Below are 23,807 nucleotides of genomic sequence, written 5' to 3'. Positions count from 1 at the left end.
CTTTTCTCTTCAGTTTTAACTGTTCTTAACTATTATGTTGATAAAAAAAAGTATTGATCCAAGTTAAAAACAATGAGCCCTGCAGATCAATGTCTTTTCACTATTTTTATTCATAAAGCATTTCAGTAACAAACATGATTTAAAAAATACACAGAAAGTATAAACAGTTTTCTTGATTCAGTGTAAAAGTTAGCAGCAGCAAAAACAACCACACAAGAAAAAACTGATACATGAAGATGATTGCTCCCTTTGTTTGATATCATAATATTTTTAAAGAGACGTTTCTCTCTAAAAATACGTCTTTTTCCTCTGGTCTATAATTCTATTTATCCATCTAGATAGCTTTGGTGTGAGTTTGGAGATATCGACTGTAGAGATGTTTGTCTTCTTTCCAGTATAATGAAACTTGGCTTGTGGTGTTCAAAGCAAAATTGTGAAGTAAAGAAGATCAGTGCATCAGAGAGTCCACTGGACTGTAAACACCTTTGTCATGGGCAAAGCCAGGCTGCTCACTGTCAAAACCTGTGGGAGGAGAAAGAAACATGACAGAACAGTTTGACTTGAGACAGTAGACATGGTGAGTAAAAATGGAGGACAAACACAGTGACATCTCTCTGCAGAGCGGCATCATTATCTTTCCGACTAACACAAACACCAAAAGAAGCAGCGCTGAACTCACCTTGGTGTCACTGCGATATGTGAAGTCCCTGACTTTGTCTCCATTGGCTAATACATAGAGGGGTGGCGAGGGGACCCCGAACACCTGCAGCCCTCCCAGCACCAGACCGTCCAGAGCCCCATTCAACCTGAGAGGATCACTCACCACCTGAGACTGAAGGACACATTTAGGGGCAATTTAAAAGCTTTCTTTTGTCTCAGTGGGAAGCAATTTACAAGCAAAATGTCTCTTGTTTTTTGTTTGTATCCATAATTTACTATTTTTTAGTAACCACTGATTTCTAGAAGTCACAAATGTTTTCTCATTTTTGCTTTTCTCTTAGGTAAGAAAAAAAGTGTTAGAGACTGCTTTTATCAAGATAAGAAAACAACATTTCTTCCCACATCTATTTCCTTCTTCACAAATTTGCTGCTTTAGTCTATTTTAGCCTGTCTTTTATTAATCTAATTTAATTTTATATGCAATACCAATACTTCCTATGTGCAATGCTAAAAATGTTAAATTCAACTCATTGAGTCTGTTTCTTGTGTATATTGTGTGTTTTGTATTATGTTTATATTGTTATATTTTGTAATATATTTTTTATATTTTAAAATTTCCTTTGTTTATATTGATCCTGTTTCTTATTTACACTTCTTGTTTACTTATTTATTACTCACAGTTTTTCACCGATGCTTCTTTCTGTTTTCTGTCCACTTTACTGTTGTAACTGTACACATTTCCTCATTGCAGCACTAAGAAAGCATTATCTTATCTTATCTTAGTTCAACAGTCTAAGGGTTTTAGTCTGTTGTTCCAACAAAACAAGAACTTTGGAAACATCTATGGGGCCCATAAACTGACATAATGTGATAAAAGCTTGTTGGACAAGTCAAAAATATAACTACATTAAGACATAATACTGTGAGTCAAATATTAAAAATAGAGTAAAAGGAAATATAAGCTTTTTGTTTAAGCTCTAATCATTTGGGGGGAAAAAGGCAAAAACTTTTACCACTAACCATTTGATAAAACAAATTAAAACTAAATGTATTTATTCCATTTTGATGCATAATTATGAGAAAATAGAAGAGAAATTTAAGAGACTTCTGCTGCATGAAGTCCAGCATTTAAACATAACTGTATCACTCGGTAAGGGGACTTTTGCATTAAGTAGTAAAGTGCAGTAACATGCAAAACATCAGCTTTCCCAATGCAAATATCACTCGTCTCTTCCCTACCTGTCCTGCAATGAAGATCACGTAACAATAATTTCCCATTTCAAAGGTGTCGAGATCGTCCCCGTCATCCCAGAACAAGTCGCCCTGGGCCCAGCCGCCTGCTGACAGTGCCACCGTCAGGAAGAAAGGGTTTCTGCGTGAGGCTGCGGTTGTCAAAGCAGGCTCCTTTACAAGAAAAGACAGATCAAAGAAAACACGTTGAAAGACGAAATAAAGTGTTTCATGTGGTTTTGAGCTTCAAGACATCAGTTAAGATGTCATGATAGTTATAATTCATCTCAACCTGATACAACGTTGATCAAACGCATCCACATCAAACGTAGTTCACTAAAAACTCAAGTTCTGTGTAAATAAAAGGGTAACAATTGTACTGACAAAATACATGCAATGTCCAGTGAAAAATGAAGAAAATAATCAACAAAACATAACAAGAATCTTCTTCAAGGAGCCGTATCAATTATAAGACAGATCTGAACAGTGTGAGCAGATGTACTACACTGATGACAGTAAACTGTAATATTTGTTACACAGTCATTGCTGCTCACTGTTTGTTTATTTTACACCAGCCTCAAACATGATTCAACTAAATAGAAGAAGAAATTGTAGGACTTCTAAGTACTTCTTTCACCTTTTTCAATGTATTGTGGATTCTTCCCATCCTCAAACATTTTATTAATAATTTAACTACACTTTCCGACGATGGGAAACACACCAGAGGCAAATTTATTCAAAATAAAAACAGTTCACAGAAATCATTATACCCCACCAAGACTTAAAAAATGGGTCTGATTAAATATAATTTATGCTGGTAGAGGGCTGTCACAATATAGGATCTTCACTGCATGATTATCTTATCTTATCTAAGTATTAAGTATTCATGATAATGGTATTCTTGCAATATCTACAGAAAAAGTGATCTTGAGTACAGTATGTATGAGTACAGTATGCACTTTACATGAAATTACGTTGTGTGTATCATTAACACTTTTTTAAAAATCACAGTTGTCATCGGTGCTGGCGCATCACAACAACCCCGTACAAATGATGGAAACAGTTGCAAGTGAAAACTCAAAATACTCAGTAAAACTTCAAATCATATAAAAAAAAACATTTAACACCCAGATGTCATCTCCTATTGAAACGAAAATAATACAGAAAGCCCAGCAAAATGAGCTGCATATCAGCAGTTTCTCCAGAGCAAACACCCACCTGCTGGGGGATAATGTGTCCCTCCCTCACGTGGACGTTGATGGTGTCCAGAGGGGCAGGCAGGAGCAGGTACTGCCCCTTACTGTAGTAAGGCTGACCCTGGAGAACAAAACACAGACGAACAGGTAAACACTTCAGTCACTTCTTCATCAAAACAAAAACTGACTGAAATTTTGAGGTAGATTTTGGCTTAAAGGAGAGAGTTCATCCCAAAGTCAAAATACATATTTTTCCTCTTACCTGTAGATTGTTCTAGTGTGAGCTGACGAGTTTTGTAGATACTGGCCGTAGAGATGTTTGCCTTCTCTCTAACTAACTAGACGGTACTCAGTTTGTGGTGCTCAAAGTACCATCTAGCTCCATTCTATTTGAGAGAGGGCAGAAATCTCTAAAGCCAATATTTCCAAAACTCAAACCAAAACGTATAGATACACATAGATACTACAGGCAAGAGGAAAAATATGTACAGTACTTTTGGGGTGACATGTCCATTTAAGGCTCATATGTACCACTGATACTGTGAGATTGATGTATAGGGTTGGGTAACTCACATTGTGCAGGCTGTACCATGTGCCAGGGGGCAGGTAGGCAGCCAGCTCTACTGCCCCCTGCTCTAAGACGGGGCTGATTAGAAGTGAACTCCCCCACAGGAACTGTCTGTCTATGTTCTGACTGTTGGGGTCGGTGGGAAACCTAAGAGGGATTAAAAAAAAAAAAAAAGATAATCATGTTGCATGTGATCTTACTTCATTTATGTAGAATAATGTCAGTCCATCCAGGAAGTTGAGATGTTGCTATGGCGACAATTAATGCAAATTCAACCAGTCCCCATGAATTCTGCACAATCTTGCAATTTTCATCCAATCTCGGAAATTTCTCCCCAAATTTGATTTAACCATTGTAGCTTCCTGCAAGTTCCACCAATCATAACAAGCCCTCACACAATCATCATACATGTGCACCTCAGTGAACAAACTCAATGTTTTTAATTTCCTTTTTCTTCTTTTTATTTTTTATTTTGTCATGGCTAATGTATTGTATTAGTTGTAATTGTAATTAACATTTCTAAATGCCCTGCACCCTGCTTCTTTGTGGAATACCCCTCAAGTGCACTTCCTCACTTAAAAATAAAGAATATTTTGTTTGTTTGTTTGTTTTTGGTAAGGTTACTGAACAATCTCCCTGGAACAAATTGCTTTTGCTTCTAAATAACTTAAAACCATCACAACATGCATCAGAATTTTTTAGAAAAGATGCTGTGAAATCAGGCATTTTAACCCACGAAATCCTGGATGGACTGAACAGAGGACAAAGAGGAGTGGACACATACTCCATGAAGAGAGGCCGGGCCACAGTGTCTGCAGAGGTGTGTGCGTGATGGAAGAGTGTGTAGAGGAAGGGGAGAAGGGAATAACGAAGGTTCAATACACTCCGCATGGCTGCCTGCGCCTTCTGCCCAAATATATAGGGCTCCTGAGGCTGCGGGGCACAGACACACAGAAAGACACAGACAATGAGAAGATATAGAGTTACCTCTATTCATAATACATGAAACAGATGGATTGTTCCAAACACAGTGGAAAGAAACATACAGTGCAAATTCCTAAGTCCTGAAAAAAAGCATATAAACAGTGTCTCCATCTCACAGCGTTCGGCTTGTCATTGTGGTTTCTCATAAATGGGTAGAAAGCCCCGAGCTGCATCCATCGTACACACAGTTCCTCCGTGGTGTTGCCTCCAAAGCCACAGATGTCCGCCCCCACAAGAGGTACCCCGAACAGGCTGAACTGCAGCACCGCTGGGGGTGGGGGGGTGGGGAACAGGTGGAAAAGGTCAGTCTAAAACCATCAAATGATCTGTACTCACTTCAAAAAAGACCTTTGTGATGGTTTGGTTGAACCTTTTATTCTACTACATACAGATCTGTCAAAAACCAGAGCAGCCATCTCAAAACAATATCGCATGCATCCAAATATCAATGTTTGAACATAATAACAGCACAGTGTTATGACCTTTCAGGAACATAATCTCCTCACCAGGGATGGAGTATCGAAGCTGCTCCCAGTCGCTCCTGACGTCACCAGTCCACACTCCTGAGAAGCGTCCAATGCCAGGGTAGGAGGAGCGAGACAGGACGAAGGGTCTCTTCCCTCGTACCCTCATAAGAGCGCTGAGGATGGCAACCAACCCCGGGGTGAATACAGTGTAAAGAACAAATAACAAAAGTCAAAGAACTGTCACAGAAAAGTGGACTTCCAGCATGAGGGTGTTACAAACCAAAATGCTAGCTAGTCAGATGAAGTTATTTGTCAGCTCATCGCCCTCCAGTAGCTGCTCATCAACTACTCAACTACACTGCTGGTTAATCTAAAATGCATACCACACACCAGATTTAAAACTCCAGTATACTGAGAAATGTTGACAGGCTAAATAAGCATTATGTTAACTTGCTTGGCAAGGGCTTAAACGTAACATTCATTTATATGTAAAAGTCCCACAACTTCCTCATTAAATGACTGTTTTTTGTTCTAACCTGTGCGTGGCATAGGCTTCTGTCAGTCCGTACATGTTGTGTAGGTTGTAGTGAGTGGACAGCTTCTGCTGAGCCGACATACAAAGAGTTCCTGAGTTCAACTGGCCTCCAACCACCCCTGTTTGTATGACAGTCAGAGAGACACGCAAGCTGCAAATTAGTGCAACATATTTGGAAAATTAAGTAAGTTATGCAACTAAAGTATATACATAAAATGCAAACCCCAATTTCAAAAATGTTGGGACGCTGTGTAAAACATGAATAAAAACTGAATGCAATGATTTGCAAAAACTTTTTGATATTCAATTGAAAATTCCAAACAGGTGCTTTCTGAGCATTCCCAGTTTTTTTAAAACATGTTGCAGGCATCAAATTCAGAAACAGAACATTAAATGAACATTAAATATCTTATCTTTGTACTGTATTCAAATGAATACAAGTTGAAAAGGATTTTCAAATCATTGCATTCTGTTTCTATTTACTTTCTACCCAGCATCCCAACTTTTTTCGAATTGAGGTCTCTGCTTTAATATATAAGCTGATTATAAATGTAAAACCAATAATATTTGCTAGTAAGGTGCGACACTGTTCCAGTACACTTACTGGGTGTGTAGGGCGGGTTCTCAAGATCACTGTCAGGACAGCCTTCCACTGATCCCTGCACAAAACTGGCTGGTTCATTCATATCCTGGGTGGAGCATGGGAGAAAAACAAGGGAAAACTTTTTCTTTATGTAACTTAAAGGTGCAAACAAACTAAACACACAACCACAAAGTCATGTACATGTGTCAGAACTGAAAACCTGACACACTCGATGTCTTAATGATGGGATCAGTGTCTAAATAACCTGTGCTCTGTGAGTGTATGTGTGTATACTCACAATCCACAGACCGTCCATGGGAACTTTAGAATGAAAATCTCTGATGCAGTCTTCCCACCAGAGTCTCGTCTCTGGATTGGTGAAGTCCGGGAAGGCTGTTGGGCCCGGCCAAACCTGGATACACACATTATGTGCATGACAGACACACCTCACAACAGGAGAGAAAAGCATAAATCCCAAATAAAAAGACGTCCAACCTTCCCTATCAGGATGTGTCCTGTAGCATTTTTAATGAAGACATCTCGTTTTAGCCCATCATCAAAGGGCGGGTAAGTTCCCGGAGGGCTGGTGCTGCTGATCCCTGGGTCCTTAGGCAAAAACCAGGAGAGCATGACTCAGTCACAAGTTAAGAAAGTTTTGCTGCCATCTACTGGAACAATTTGATTATGCAACGTCTTTCCTTTTTGAATTAAATGCTCTAATATTTATTGACAGTTAAATCAGTAAGTTTGTGATGTCTTTTAAACTGAAACGTGCCACACCAGGATGAGGATGTACTTCAGGCCTCTGTTGTGGAACTCCTCCACCATCTCTGGGAGGTCCCCAAATCTCCAGGGGTCAAAGGTGAATACCCTGCGCTTATTTGCATAGTCCAGATCATTCCACTGCACATCCTGGTGGTGAAAAAGTAAAATAACCTCAGAAAACAAAGAATCGAATTAGATATCAGCACTGTCAATAATAACTTAAAGTGTTATGTACATTTTTATGTGATACTTTGTGTTGATTGGACCAACAACCTCTGGCAATGAGTTAAAATTAATATGACAATTTTCACACATTGACAGAATCTCTGATTATGGTCAAATTTGTACACAATAAATGCAGATATAAAGGAAAAGCTTCAATTATTATTTCCACCATATAGAGATTTGTGAGTACTTCATTTACCATGGGAAATTTAGCATTGAGCATGCGCTGGGCCACATGCCGAGTTGTTTTAGTGGTGGTGTAACCCCAGCGACACAGATGAAAGCCCAGTGACCAATAGGGAGGCATCATAGGATACCCTGGGGAAAGATAAAGGGCAACACAGAAAAACACAAACTTTTCCATGGTGGCACAGGGCTCCTTCAAATATACAGTTCACACAGTGAGAAGCTCTTAAAGGTTTTCCTGTTTCCCACACACCTACCAATCACCTGCAGGTACTGTCGTATAACACTTTGAGGGTCAGGACCCAGGAAAACATACAGGTCCAGGATTCCACCAATAGCCACCCAGGTGAGAGCGGGGGTCGGCTGCAACACCACCTCTGCAGAGACATTTGGGAAGCAATAATTAAAGTATTCTTACAGACTAGTAATCTCATTCTGTGTGAAAAGTGTAGACAAAAGAAGTGGGACGCTGTGTGTGTTTTATTTGAACAGACAACTTGGTACCGATTGCATTGCTGTTGAGGAGGAAAACTCCATGTGCAAAGCCGTCCTCCTCCTGTACTATGTAGAATGGGTGGGAGCCGTAGAGGTTGGCATCAGCCTGAAGAGAAAGACGTGTGTCAACATTTACAACTTTTTTAAATATAAAAATTATCATTGATTCCTTTCTGTTTGTTTACACATTTTGACACAAATAATTTATATTTTTGCTTTTTATTATCCTTGCTAGATAAAAACTTCTTCTCAAAACATAATCCATTTAATAGTCAATCATATTTATATAATAAATTAATAAAAATCAATTGCTTTTACTTAATTTAAAGAAAGTCCATCCATCTTTTTTCAAACAACTTTTTTGCTCAAAGATAACATCATGGACATGTCCGATAGACCAGGGGTTGTTTGCTTTTAAGTACTGCAATCACTACTTGATCATACTCTATGAATAAGTTTTTATGTTAAATAAAAATAAATATCTTGCTAATTATCTCCAGACCCTTCAGATTTCTTTTGGTCCTGACCCTCAGGCTGGGAGCCACCGCAATAGACTCACATGAGGCGCCATGTCTCTGTTCCAGAGAGTCAGAGACGTCCAGTTAAGGTCCAGGATGAGGGAGGTGTAATGCTCTCCAAGGCCAGACACAAGGGAAGAGGCCAGTGTGGTGGACAGCTGCAGGTACTGGTCAGCAAACAGCAGCGGAGCGACTGTGGTATTCATACTGTACAGGAAGGACACAGAGAACAAACAAACATGGACTACACAATGATCATGACTGAGAAAATTATCATACAATCGGTCATCTCACAGTTGTGTTATCCACAACTCGAAATATACAATAAAATAAGAGAACTTTGAGAGTTGCAAGACAGGGGTTAATACTGTTGTAACCCTTCAATTTTAAATTTGCTTCCCAGTCCAGAAAAGGATGAGTGACCCTAAAACAAAACTAAACTAAAAAGCCTGATCCATTTTGTGTCACTACATCCAAATGAATGTGGTTCTCTCACAGTGGCAAAACACATTTTCCCACTAGATGGCGCTCTGAGGCCAACCTGTGGGTCCCAGCCCAGTGTTTGAGAATGACTCCCTATCACCAACCAGACCAACCACTGATTCCTGTTTAAAATTTTAAGAATATCTTTGCTTAAGTAACACACCTGTTCATTTTAGCTTGTCATAGACATTATTGAGGTATCTTTGTCTCTTAAACTGGTCGTGGTTGGTTGAACCATTTTGCAGCAATTTGTTCTCCGAATGCAAGACAGGTTTTTTTTTTGCAAACCTTTCATACATCATAACATCTGTTTGTCTATTATATAACCAAAAAGTATGAAAGACCATTCAAAAATAAAGCATAGTCCTCTCAGCCACCTGAATGTACTGAATCAAGCTGTGGCAATTGATTCCAACCTTTTGATAGGAAGGGTACAAAGTGAAAATATACTATAAAATGTACAAGCTGAACAGAACTACTCACATCACCCTTCCATTAGATTTTCGCTGCACTGTGAAGCCAAATGGGTCAGACTGGAATTCAGTGCTAAAGAGGGCATCTTGGGTATCAGGTTTGCTCTCAGGAACACCAGCCGGCAGCTGAACTTCATATCGCTGAGATGTTGAATCCTTTAACTTGAGAAAAACGTCAGTTTAGTTTTTCACCTGCACATTTTAATGAACAGTGTGTATAGAATAGTAGAGGGTCTATTCTCCTACGTATGAATTAATAAATTAAGTTTTTATTATTGAGTCATTTACACAACTACACCCAGTCCACATTGGCTTACAGCACACCACAAATTCCAGAATGAAGCCAGATTCAAATTGCTGTGTATGCATGTTCTAATAATACTATAAAAAAAAAAATAAAAATAATAACTTTTTCACAATCAGATCTTCAGACTGTCATTGTCTACAACAAAATTATAACTCATTGTCAAAGGCAGTTTCTAAGCTAAATAGGAGCAGAGAAATACAAGTAATTACTAATTAAATCTTGCCCTTTTCCCAGAGTTTTTAGACTGTTAGCAAGCATTAACAAAAATAAATATTTCTGATCATCTGTGCATTGTAATATTTTAGCATTTTACTGAGAAATTTCACAGAAAATGACCTCTCTTAAAGCATCACTGTATGCACTGGTGCCCGACTGGAGTCAGTGCTTTAATTGATATCATTTCTTTCCAGAAATCATGACCCAATTACTCAAGATAATCCACAGAACTTGATGTGAGCAGTTTCATGCATGAACCATTGTATTAGAGAGAAGCCAGACATCTTTAAGGTTGACAGTCCAAAACTCTGCAACTCACACCAACACAATCTAGATAAATAAATAGCACTACAGTAACGTGGAAATAATATGTAGTTTTGATTTGGGAGTGACCTGTCCATTTAAGAAATGGGATCAAATATGCATAACATACTAGATATAAAGCTAATAAATAAAAACTGATTTTAAAAAAAGTTTTCATAATGGTGCATATAATGGTGCATATAAGACAACATATATGCAGATGCAGATATAGACTTATACAGCTGTGACATCTATTTTCCACTCAAACCATATTACAGTCATCTGTATCTAACAGACAAACCAACAGGGAACTCAAGCACACCTGCTGCATTACCTTCATGTCTTTAAATGGATGCAGAGGGATAACAGATTAATAGATACTCACAGTGAGGTGTAAGCAGCCTGCAGTCTCTTCTATGACTTCTAGGTGCAGAGTGGAGATGTCTTTGGGGAGATAGGAGGGGGTGGCACGACTCAGGGTGGCAGCCTGGCCTCTTGTGGTGGGGGTGAAGGGACCCATTTTGTAGCCAGGGTACAAACTGGGGTAGAAGCACCAGGGTGGTCCTGCAGAGTCAGGCAGAGGGGCGTAGCAGCAACCCCTGTCTTCACACTCTGTCTGGCTGAGAAGCCTGTCCCTGGCACAGTCAAACCTGCTCTCTGGGGCCATGGTGCATCCATCACCTCTGGAAATATTAGTCTTTTGGGAGATTCCTGTGTGCACTGAGTAGTTCAGTGGTTTTGCTGGATTATTTTTATTAAGTCTTCCGTGTGCTTTGGTTTTATTTAGTACAGTGCAGATTGATCTAACAAATCTGTCATGGTTAGACAAGTGGTTAAGGTACAAAGATGTTGACAAAGCAAAGGCGAGGAGGAGCACAGCTACAATAAAGTTAGACAGCAGACCCATCATATGTCCCTTTACAAGTCAAGGGGTACTTTAAGGTTAACTCTGCAATACACGCCCTGTGCTTTGTGTTGTGTAAATATTCAATGGCAGAGTGGGTAAGAAAGCCATCATAAACTCATAGCTAATGTAGAAACAACACTCACAGTCCGTTTCATTTCGTGGACGCTGAATACCTTTTCATGGTCGTGTCTAGAAGGGGACCCTGGCTTTGCCAAACTCTCGCGGGATTTGCACGCGCTGTTTCTCAGTTGTGCACCGTCTACATACTGATTGCGTTTTAAAATGAGATAACGCTGGAGTTAAAATCTGGTCAGGAGACAGAACACACTTGATTGGGGTTAGGGAAAGATAATGTTTGGGTTAGATCAGTCACACTCGCGGGTCAGGGATTCCCTTTTACACACGACCGAGAAGAGAACCGCAGACTAGCGAAATATTTCTCTAGAGTGAGTCACTTGTGTTTTAGTCCCTGCATTTACAAAGATTTTTACTACAGCACTGTCCTATAAAGTATTACCAGTTATACCATCAGATATACGATGAAGAAACAAGGCTTACAAATCTCGCGACAGTTTCACAAAACAAGGGTTCCCTTCTACAGAAAACAGGTAGCTGTATTGGTTAGCCGTTAGATAGCAATTAGCTAACGCGCATTTCAGTGTTGGGGGTACTATTTACTTTTTCCCTACAAACAAAAATGTGTGTGAGCTGTGATAAACAAGTCGTATTGCGACACAGTCAGCAAGCAGAGGCTGTGTTAAATATATCTACGATTAAATAGTATAGCTCTAACATTAGAAGACGAAGCAACGTGAAGAACCAACTACGGCAAGCGTACTGGCACAAAATACTCAAACACTACCAGTGCTGCCACTGTACCTCAGCGTATTTCTCCCCCTTTAATATTTGTGATTGAATGTTATTTTAGTCATAAACCATTAAAGATTTAATCATTAAAATAATACATACGCTAGTGACCACACGAAATACAATTCAAGGTTTATGCTGCCGTACCAAAGCTGTGTAAGCCTGCTTATCTCTACTAATGATGAAGTTCTTAATTTAAAAAGATCGCTAACTTGGGAAACATTTTTGTATTCTCATCTCGACACATATGAATACTTGTTCACTCACCTTTAGTTATGAAATATCGGCAAATTACTGTTTTTGTAACATTTTTATAATTAATTACTAAGTTGTCTGAATCATGAAACCTGGTTTACTAGCCAGGAGTTCTTTAAATAAAGACAGAGGGCCACAGTTTTCTACAACTAACACTGGTTATCAGGTCATCATCATCATCATTATTATTATTATTATTATTATTATTATATTTATAAAGCTACATGTTTCAGCTCTGACATATCTAGTGTGTATCACAATAAAGAGATGAACAGACAAAGTTCTTTTTAATATTCCCATGTATAAAATAAAAAGATAGTGAAGTACTGGCAGTAATTACCCATAATCTTTGGAATAACTTTACAGACAAATGTCTCACAATTTTACTTTAAATGTAAACACTGCAAAGTTGCAATGTATCAAGGTTTTTTTCAATTTGCTTTTCTTAAATTTGTTGTTGATTTGTCTTCATTTTTCAAGTATAGGCCTTACAAGTCTGCCTTAAAACATCTGATAGTTGCTGCATTGTAAATTCACATCACATCACAAAAGACTAACAGTTGAACTTGTAAGGTGAATATATTTTGTTTAAGGAATGACAGCATAAAAGTAGTTGAAGAAAAACTCTGTATTGTACTCAGAGACATGTTTTACATACATAAAAAAATGTTTACAGGGTCAACTCTTTCTTCATGTTACTATCAAACAAATTTTCTGTTGTATATCAATATGTGAATGCATTCTCCAACTGTAATGGTGCTGTTTAGCTCCTTATACATTTGTTGTTAAAATACTGATACAATTCCCATGAACACATTCCATTAATTCCATTATTTTGTACATTGTATTCTGGGAAATACGGAGGAGTGAGTAAATTAGAACTTTGTAAATGTCCACTGCAGTCCATCTGGACCTGTCTTACAAACAATATGGAAATACCAGGATTTATGAGTCTGAACAAGGACTTAGTTTATATTGTATTACTTCTGAGAAATGATGTATTTATCCACGTTGACACACACACACACGCACACACACACACACACACACACACACACATATATATATATATATATATATATATATATATATATATATATATATATACACAAAAATAGTTAAGAATTGTTCTGATGCTTAAGCTGTACTTACAAGTGTAAGAAGAATATGCAAAATGTAAATTTCAAACTATCTTGCATCTTACAAAACAATACAATACTCATATGCCTCAACATTTAGCTTAGTCTTTTACAAATATTGCTTTCTTGACAAACTTTTATGACCAAGCTTGTGTGCTCTGAATTGATCTTTTCATAATCTGTTCTTGCTCTTGATAATGAGGTGGATACTAGTCCAATAGTTCAGCAGGCTGACATGCAGCCGTTTGTGACAGGATCACTGATCAATGACAAACTATTTTTTCACAACAATGTTGCAGGCAACGGGGCCTCTGAACGTAAACCCCAGGTAGAACGTGATGTTTTCATTACTATGAGGTACTGAAGGTACATGAAGAGGCAGGATATTGAACTTCTTTTTCTGAGGGCCTTCAAGGTACACCACTCCATCTTCAGTCCATCCAGACACACGTTTCAGCATCTTGGCAATCTCTGGCTTTTTCCACGCCTCACCACTGAACCACTTCATGCGCTTCTCTGAGACTGAAAACACCTTTGTGAGTCTTTCAAACTTTCTCTTGTGGACGAATTTATCCAATTCACTTCCACTGCCCAGAAAAAAATGGGTGTAAAGCCTTCTCTTCCGCTGAGGAATGTCCTTCATCTTGGACCAGTAGTCTTTTTCCAGGTGTTCAACAGCTGATTGCACAATTTCATATTTAGCTTCTCTCTCAAGGTCTGTGTCATGATCCTCTGGCCAGAAAAGCAAGGTCAGCAAGAACAGGGCACTTGGTAAACATTTCCTTTTATCAGATGGGAACTGACGACAAAGTGCCTGTAGATCTTTCAATGGAGCTACCTGGTCTACTGAATCTGGTGACAGACAATTCAGAGTGATGTGGGCCACTATGTAATTGACAATATCCCTTTGACCAAATTTGGCCTTTAGTGGATTGCTGGGGTACAGAGAAAGGATGCTCTGTAGAAGAGGTACTGCATTCCTCTGGTCAGTTAGTTTGGAGAGGATGGATGTTATGTTCCCGCCACCAAGATGGTAGATGATCATGCGTTTTTGGAAAGGAGTTAGATTGGGTGGGATTGTTTTCCCGTGTTGTACAAGTGCACCATAATAAGCTTCACTGAAGTACTTCCCATACTCTGAAGATTTTTTTGCCAGCCATTTCAGAGGATGGCTTATCTTCTCCTCAGGACTTTCAGAGGTCTCTTCTTCATCTGCACCAATGTCTGTCTGGAAGTAACTGAGGTCTTCTGAAATCCATTCCAAGGCATCTTGCATTGTCTTGTGCAGTTTTTTCAAACGACCATGAAATGGTTCCCAGGCATCTTCAACTTCCAGTGGAATGTAATCAGGTGTTAACAGGTACTTCATACACTCTGCATGGCCACTGCCTCTGTTTGCAAACACGTCCAATGAAGAGATCAGTTTGAGCAAGCTGCATCCAACCTCAACTTCAGAAAAAAACCCTGAACTGTTTACATTATCCATATCTGCATCAGCTGCTTTCTCACATTCTTGAAAACACTCCAGGGCTTTCAGTGCGGTCTCCACAGCATCTGCTGTGTTTTGAGGTGTCTTTGGTACATTGTCATTGTCAATAGCTTTGCATTTTGCTTGGAACCATTTCCTGTACACCTGCCCTTTTGTGTCAAGTATGTATGAGTTGTGGGGCAGCTGTTTGGCAGCTGTCTCTGCCCAGTGTTTTGCTTCTTCAAACTTTTCATAAGTGTAATGAAGACGCGCAAGTTGTTGTGCAAAGAATGGATCTTTATGGAAACGCTGGAATGCTTCCTTGAGTAACTCAATTGCTTTGTCTGGGCTTTTCTCATTTTCACACACATGTTCAATCAGAGGAGAGAAAAAACTATCATATTCGTCTCCTTTGCTTATTCTGGATCGCCTTATGAAAAGTGCTCTCAAAAATGACAGATATTCATCCCTTCCAAATCTGTGCTCAAAAAGGACAGTTTCACAGACCAGATCCATTGCCAAACTGCTTTGGGTCTTTTGGTTCCCCAGAAGTTGTTGGAGAATTTCCTTTGCAACAAGTGGGTGGATGATTCTGATTGATTCAATGTGTGTCTTGTCATCCCTAAGGTGCAAAAAGACTAGTTTAGCCTGTGGACTGAGTGACTTCTCAAACTCATGCTGGTGAAACCTCTCCAAGTGAATGGTTAAAGCAAGCAAAGCTTCACAATGAGACTGAGAGATGAAAGAGTTTTGAACGTAAGTGTTCAGCAGTGCCACAAAGAGAATGAGCCGAGTGACAACAGATCGATGATCAATGCCTTGGAGCAAATGTTCCACAAACTCCTGAATGTAGCTCTCTTTGAATCCTTCACTCATCAAAACAAATGTCAGGATGAACTGAGGTTCATATCGTTCTTCAAGCACCTGTCGTTTTCCAGCAAACTTTCTCTTCTCCTGGGCAGACAGTTTGTGTGTGACAGACACATTCTGTAATGGAGACTCCTTGCATTTCCTCTCTGGATCATGGGATCGTCTGCAGCTCAACAAAATGAAACATAGAGTTCCATGCTGGATTCTTTTTGTGTTAATGGCAACCTCTAGTTCATTCCTGAGATCATCTAGATATTCTTTGTCCGAGTCTTCAATGAGGAGCAGTACAGGAAGACACCTCTGTGGATCTTGTTCTTCATATTCTCTCAGTTCAACTGCATGCTGCGCAACATCAGCAGCTGAATATGAAGGCCTCACAACTGCACACCTTAGATCTTTCCTGTTGTTCCACAGCACTTGCCTTGCCACTGTGCTTCCGCCACTTCCTGGATGATGGTAGATGTTTATAGTATTCACCGGAGTTTCATCTGCATTACATTTCAAAGTGTCATGGAGGAGTCTGGAAACTTCTCCGTAAGCATCTCGTTCAATTACCTCCCCAACATACTTGTGCTCAGCAAGCCAGAAATTCAACCAGCTGACCCTCCCTCCACGGTAGAACTGCTCTTCAATATTTGCTTTCTCCTCATCGATGAAGTCTTCAGTTGTTTCATCACAATGATCAACTGTCAGAATTTCCAGAGAACACATCTGTTTCTCTATTTGTGTTTCAAGAAGACACGTTCCTTTCACGAAGATTGGCAAGTATTTGCTAGCACATGCTTTAATAGGTTGTACTTGTTGCAGAGTTGCATTAATGTGACTCATTTTCATCCCAACAACACTGGAGTTGTTCACAGTTTCTGTTCCGCATGAACCTTCTGCAAAGTTTTGCCACCTCTGGAAGTTTTTCTGTGATTCACAGATGCAGATTATGTCTTCGTGACCCTCCATGTCTGTGAAAAACTCATTGAAGGTGTGCAAGAGTGGTTTCTCAACTGGTGATGTGAGAAGAAAAAGGACCTGGAAAGTCCCTTTAGGCAAGATTTGTTTACAGATCAGAGACACAGATTCCCGCAGGAAAGTCATTTTTGTCTTGATCCAAGTCATTTCATCACATGGAGCTTCATTTCCTTTGAAGTCAGTCCTGCCATTACAAAAGATCCAGCTAGTTTGCTCGAACAGATGTAAGTGGCTTATGAATTCTTTGATGCTCATGTCACCAGATATCCTGTAGCTCTGCAGTGAATGCATGTTTGCAGCAAGATGCTCAAGGTATCTACTGCAAAGACCCAATATCTTTGAGTCTGGGTCAAAGTCAAACACACAGAATATGTTCATGTTCAGCAACCAGTCAATGTTGCAAAGGTCATCAGGTTTGAATTTGTTTGTGACGAGTATGAACCATTTCTCCTTTTCGATAAATTTCTTCCCACTTGTCATTAGCATTGTGAGTTTCCTCCCAAGGTCTTTGCACATGTCTGGGGCACAGAGGAACTGATTTTTCTCTGCTTCTTCTCTTTGAGCATCCCGATCTTTGACTCGCTGGTAAAAGTCACTTAGGTCTTTGTCACTCACTGGCTCTGTTTTTGAACCAACCCTCCGCAGAATTGTTTCTTTCTCGAATTCTACTTTGTTAGTTGACTCTTTGAAATTTGGCAACCGAACTGCATACACCTTGCTCTTTACAATACTTAAGGAAGGCACAATGTCAACCTCTACCACATACCTCTTTTCTGTGCCTTCTTGATCCATAACCTCAATGAACCTTGGTGGCCGCACACACTGTCGTACATGTTCCTTGTCAGAGGAGACACTCCTTTCAATGTAGTCCAAAGCATCTACATAAATGTCTTTCTCTTTTACAGGGATGCCAATTATCTCACCATGGACATATCCTGCATCCTCCTTGCTGTCCATCACACCAAAGTGTATTGTGCCATTTGATCTGATATTCATACAGCCAATTGCAAATTTAAGAACCTCTTTGGCAAACTTAGCTTGGAGTCTTGTGCGCTCCAATGTAGCAGCTACAGAAAAAGACTTAAATTCATGGCATGGCGATATCAGATTAAAAGCACCTGATTCAGGTTGCAGGACTCTGTGCTTTACATATATGAAATCAATCCCTTCTTGATCAAATGGTCTTGGTCTGCAGTCTTCTTTTGAAGTGAACACACAGTGTTTCTGAGCTGTTTGTCTCTCAAGTAAGGGAACATCTTGATCTCTTTCAGGAGTCTGTGCTGGAGGACTTTCACTTGTTGTAGGAAGACATTGAGCTGATTTCTGATTGTCTTTTTGCTCCAACTTTGTTTTTTTGCCACTGCTGTTCTTTTCCTTCTCCTGAGACCTTTGCTTGGAATTGATGAGCTCATCTCTCTTTTGAAGAATCAAATGAGCAGGCCCTGATTTCATGCAAATCTTTGTCTTCAAAAAGTCCTCATTCAGTGTCAGAAGGATTTGTCCATCTACCTCCTCTTCATAGAGCTTCTCTATGTAATTCTCTTTCACTCCAAAAGATCTTAGCCAGGTGCTTACTTGAGATTCAGTCCAACTGTTGGGTGTCTGGTCAGGTTTGTCAGCTGTATAGCAGGAAATACAGAAAAAAAACAACAGGTTTAATTATAAATAACAGAATCAGAGAAGCACTACAGTTCTGTACTACACTATAGGCATACTTGCAGTTTGCAAATTTAGAGATGATTGGTCTTAGCACATACATTAAACTTGGACAAAATTGTAATGCTTCTATTTTGTCAATCCCATGAAAAGTCAAAAAACAAAAATGTGTTATTTTGAATTTCAATACTTTCCAACTTGTCTGCTGGGCACTTGGACCTAAGTCCATTAATTCCTAATTAAGTCCAGCCAAAACACAGCAATGCTAACTTGTGGTTCTGGCCATCCAGGTATCTTTGGTCTGGTCTCCACTCGGGATGTCAGTTTCTGATAATTTTGCTTTTTATAGCTGACATCTATTAACCAAGAACTAACCCGTCAGGAAATGCAAAATGACATGAAATACAAGAGGCGCTCTAGCCTGGCTGTACCTTGCTTCAGTGAGCTCTGGCATGGGATTACAAAGCGCTATCCTTTAGTATTTTGTGTTGTAAATGTATTACCTTTATTTTTGCTGATACCTAGTCTGTCTCCCTCACCATCTTTAGCCCCCTGTTTAAGGCAGGAATATTGCACCTTTATTCTGCCTCATCATCCGTGTAAAAGGTATAGAGGCGGAATAGGGGTTCAGTTTTGTTTTGCCTCTGATCCACCAACAGAGACAGTAACAGAGCTGTAACAGAGTTCGATCAACATCTGTCAGGTCGTGTACAGTGGCTTAATCAGGGCTATACTATACTATCAAAGCGTTTAGCTGAGAGCATCTTCATGGTGGAAATAGCTGGAAATAAGATTAATGAGAATGAACAGCACCACTGAACCAAAACAGCAAACAGTTCTGGTCTGTAAAACCAAAGCAATGTGCTGAAAGTGCTAAATGCTCCATATAGTTGAGGGGAACTGCAGAGTGATGAATGTGGCTTTGTCATCGAGTGAGCCCACGAGTTCACATTGCACATCATCCTTTGACTCATTGTTAATATCAAAATACTGACTGGTGCAGCTTTAAATTAGTCACAAATACAAAGTAAGATTTTTTTTTTTTTAAGTGTGTGCGTGTGTTATACATGATAGGAGATGGTAATTAGATTATTGTGATTATAGTGTTCCTCCATATGCATATCAAATCTCCGATAGAAGACCAATTTATGATTCATAATATAATGTTGGGAAAAAAAATCATTATATAACTGCTCACAGTTCCAATTACTATACCGCTTGCAAGTCCTGAAGAAAAGGACATCTCATAAAAATTAAGCTGTCATTGTACTCACCCATGATTTCTCTTGTCGTCACATTATTAACTAGTGTTTATATATCATCACCTTCCATCTGCAAAAGAAAACATAACACAGTCATATATCTTGACAAACTTTGTGAAACTGGAATCACAGATAGCTTTAGTTCTTGGGGGTGTAACAGAATGTGTATTTATCCCAAACCCAATCAATACAGGATGTTCAGTGACTTTCTCAGTTCGGCACACCCTGTGTTGTCGAAATAGTATGATAATTGTAATATAATATAATAATAATTCATGTTTACATAAATAAAGGCATAGAAATTCTGCAACTCTAATTTAATGTTTTAATTGGTTCCTCTGGGTTCTTCTCTTTTAGCTGTAGCACAAAGCAAAACAAACACATTTGGTCAAACGAGATGCTGCACTGTTTATTAACTGACACACTGTAACCTGTACTGTACATTTACCGCCAGACTCACATTTGCTAGCAGCCAGCTACTCGCTCTCCCTCACCAGTACAGTACTCTTATGACAGTATCCCTCAATTAAGTCCAGTAAAATGTTACTATTGGCTAGTCACAGCAAACCATGATCCTGCTATTTCACTGCCGTGAGAAAAAAATCCATACTGTCACAGCCCTAGTGAACATATTTCAAGCTCAAAGAAGAAAAACCTGAACAGCTGAGTGCAATTTATACAGTATTATGCAGTTTTTTTCAATTTGAATTTTTGAATGGCGCTGAACGATCAGAAGTGCTGCTAGAAGTTCTGTGTGCAAAAAGTGAGCTCAGTTGTTTAAGACAAGAAAAAGATGATATTGATTGGTATTGGTATCAGTCAATATTAAAGGTTGTGTTATTGGTATAGTGCCACCCCTGCTTGTTTTATCTTTTATGATTTTAACTACTAATATTTTACTGTTGTCATATTCAATGCACTTTTTTTCTTTGTTTTGGTGTGCAGGGTCCAAAATTAACACCCACAGTTGAAGAAAAATTAAATGAAAGTTTAATTTGCTGTAGTGGTGTGTTTATTAAAGTATGCCAACAAACTAGTGAATTTGACAGACACAGAGCTAATCTGAGTCAGTGAGTTGACCCAGAGAAAAGGAAGTGAAATACTTTCATCCTTAAAACCAGGGCCATCGAAGGATGGGGAAGCAGTAATCAGATTGCATGAAATTGCCAATGGAGCAAAAAGGAAGGAGCGAAGGCATTTACATCTAGACAGAGTAACAGATACCACTGACAGGATCAAAAGGGTCAAATTGAAAGGGGCAAGAGGAAGGAAATACAGTTTACATGACAGTCAAGGTGTCAAAACAGCAGGCGGCTGGAAGGAGCAACTCTCAGACATCACTTAATTAAGAGTTTGGCGGGTAGAGTTGGGTGCTGAACTCTGCACTTTTACTGGTACCGACCAAATCTCATCAGTACAACCGAGTACCAGTTAACATTAAATCAATCAATATATGGGAGAACATCTGGGTGAGAGAGTATCACAGAGTATAGAGAAAAAGAGAAAGAGAAAAAACCCACTCACTGAAATGCAAAGCTGGCAAGGGCACCACAGCTAATAAACTTTTTATTTATGCTACAAGTCAACAGTTACTGCTTGTAAGTACAACTAGTAAACTCATGGGTTTTGACAAAATTTTACTGATACAGTACAGTGAGGTAAGTCTGGCACCTCGATATGCATTACTGTGCCTCTATCTGTATCCCTGCATGAATGTGATAAGTGAACACACGTGTGGGTGTGTGAATGTTAAGTTTCTTAAGTTTTCTTGACCTAATTTAATAAATAAAAATGTAAATGTTTCTCAAAAATAAGGAACAAAAACAAGGAAATTACTTTCAAGTTGTACTTCAACCATGACACATATTCAGTACAACATACAGTTGTTAAACTTATACATATCCAAATATTATAAAAGGGTTAAGGTTAATTATTAAAAGTTAATTGTAAGCTTGGGCTGGGGTGGAGTTAAGCGTGTGATGTTTAAAACTACAAAATAACATTTGTTTTGGCCATCAGGGGTCAGCTGTGTGTGAACACTGACATCTTATCACCTTTAAAGGTGTGGCAAACTTATTAGCAGGGATGCATAATATGGATTTTCTTTTTTAAGATGATGCCATTAATTCATGCCCAACAGCAATTAGACAATCAGTTTGTATTTAAAAAATAAATTATAATAACCTTAATATAACCTGCAGTTTATGCACATTTGCAGATGAGAAAGGTTCAGATCAGGTGAACAGTGATGGATAATTTAGGGTCTTTTCACATTAGGTACAACTGCTTTGTACCTTGCCTAAGTATAATAGCCCCCACCCTCCCCCACCCCACTCTCCTGCTGGTCAACTTTCACACTAGTAAAGCTGTTCTGTACCTGAGTGTACTTGCATAATCATCAATACAACATTTGTTTACGTTGTTGCTATGGTGTAGAATAGCTGCCAATTACAAGGTCCAAGTAGCAGTCTACTTCTTTGTTTTGTTACGGTTAGTGTTCAAATCTGATGTGAACCTTACCTGAGGACACATGAACCAAACTCTAGACCACCTTTTCAAGTGGTCCCAGGCACAGATCAGTGAACCGAGTGGTATGGTACACAGCATTAACGTTAATCAAACATGCTGGACTAACTGACATCACTATAACAAAAATAAAGAACAGTTCTGACTCGTCAAATGTTCATTTATTTATTTATTTATTAACATACATAAAAAATGACAAACATACTTTGGCTGTTATAGAGCATTTTGCCTCAGAATTCAATTGATTTTTAATCTGTGAAATCATATATTATTATAGATTATTTTCATAGTTGATTAATTGAGAAAATAATTAATTTTATTAATAATGATTACTTGATTAATGGCTGTTTGGACTATAAAATGCTGAAAAATGTCGTTCAGTGTTTCTTCTAAGCCTAAGGTGACGTTCTCAATTGTTTTGTTTTTCTCACAACCCAAAGGCATTCAGTTCACTGTCATAGAAGACACATTTAGAAAGTTGGAATCACAGAATTTTAATTTTTCTTGTTGTAAAAATACTGATTAATTGGTTATCAAAACAGTTGACGGTTAATGTAAATAATTGATTGATTCTATTATGGATGATATTCATCTGGTAATAGAGAGATATAACTGTGATAGGCCAGTGTTGACCAATAATCTGTTCCTGCTTGTTAACAACCGACAGATTTACAAACCTAGCAGACACACTAACATTACCATTCATTTAGAGCCATGTGTCTGGCTACTTACTCCAATATTCATGCACATTTTAGCTCTCAGGAATTCCTGAAGAAAATATCTGGTTATTTAGTATCTTAATTCTTCATCAGTTTCCCTGTCTGCCATTTGGTGGTGGACAGGGAAACTGATGAAGATGTAAAATGACCTGTTTTTGATGTATTTTGTATTTCAGCACCCGTTAATCCACCAAAACCGATAAAAAGGCGACCATTGTTCTTACCTTAGAAGACCCAGCAGTGAAACGTGTGAGACGCGGTCACAGAAGCGCGGGACTGCTGTGTTTCTGAGCTCTCACTGTTTTTGGTCTGATGCCGCCCGACGGGTTGGGCTGCCCGTACTGCGCATGCTCAGCTCCTCGAGTTTCGTTTTTGTTTAAACTGATTCCAGTACCCGCATACCCTCTGACTGCACTGACTCAGAAAGCAGTGGACACCCCACAGTCAGTCAAGATTAAACCGAGCCTCACATGACAACATCCAGAACTCAAAAAACTATTTAATGGACAAATGTAGCGCTTTTTAATGATACAGTCAAGAAGTATTCATGATGAGTCAAATTAAGCATATTCAAATATACCTAGAAATAGTGGTACAATCATATTGAAAGTTGACCATATGCAATTTAAAAAAAGAGAAGCAATAAAAGAAAAAGGCTGGAAAAAAAAGAAACCACTTTGGTTTCAAAAGTTATGTGCAGAATAATGTCTAAGGTCATCCTCCAAAATGGTGGAAGTGCTGACTCTTACTTTTTTAGTCAGTTGACCCACGAATTACATTAATTATATATGTTCGATAAATAGTCTGCCCTTGCATTTGTAAAACGAAGTTTCTTCATCTAATGTTCAATGTTTAATTTTAGCAATTAATTTAAAATTATAAATTCAAGTAATTATCTTGTCACATTTGTCATACATGTGGAAGACAATATTTTATTTCTTTCTATTTTATTCTTATATTTGTGTGGTTCTTTATGAATTT

The 23,807-nt window shown here is 38.7% G+C and overlaps 2 protein-coding genes across 2 annotated transcripts; both read right to left on the bottom strand.

The window, feature by feature from the left end:
• Nucleotides 1-86: 86 nt before the first annotated feature.
• gaa (alpha glucosidase) lies at nt 87-11,336 on the bottom strand. Its single transcript, XM_084744629.1, has 19 exons — nt 10,580-11,336; nt 9,379-9,530; nt 8,454-8,619; nt 7,904-8,000; nt 7,657-7,776; nt 7,413-7,531; nt 7,004-7,135; nt 6,719-6,829; nt 6,522-6,635; nt 6,245-6,329; nt 5,642-5,759; nt 5,145-5,278; nt 4,755-4,906; nt 4,439-4,587; nt 3,660-3,801; nt 3,109-3,207; nt 1,900-2,064; nt 680-832; nt 87-522 (listed from the first exon to the last, which is right to left on the bottom strand). The coding sequence occupies exons 1-19, from the start codon at nt 11,102-11,104 to the stop codon at nt 457-459; spliced, it is 2,799 nt and encodes a 932-aa protein (XP_084600755.1). The 5' UTR covers nt 11,105-11,336; the 3' UTR covers nt 87-456.
• A 1,973-nt stretch (nt 11,337-13,309) lies between these two features.
• Nucleotides 13,310-23,147, bottom strand: samd9l (sterile alpha motif domain containing 9 like). The gene is made up of 3 exons (XM_084745064.1): nt 23,051-23,147; nt 19,594-19,651; nt 13,310-18,282 (listed from the first exon to the last, which is right to left on the bottom strand). Exons 2-3 carry the CDS (start codon nt 19,595-19,597, stop codon nt 13,637-13,639), a joined length of 4,650 nt encoding a protein of 1,549 aa, XP_084601190.1. The 5' UTR covers nt 19,598-19,651; nt 23,051-23,147; the 3' UTR covers nt 13,310-13,636.
• Nucleotides 23,148-23,807: the final 660 nt, after the last annotated feature.

Source organism: Lutjanus erythropterus, chromosome 19 (assembly GCF_056507025.1).
Source record: "Lutjanus erythropterus isolate fLutEry1 chromosome 19, fLutEry1.hap2, whole genome shotgun sequence".
Lineage (NCBI taxonomy): Eukaryota > Metazoa > Chordata > Actinopteri > Lutjaniformes > Lutjanidae > Lutjanus > Lutjanus erythropterus.
This window is presented reverse-complemented; position numbering and strand designations above follow the sequence as displayed.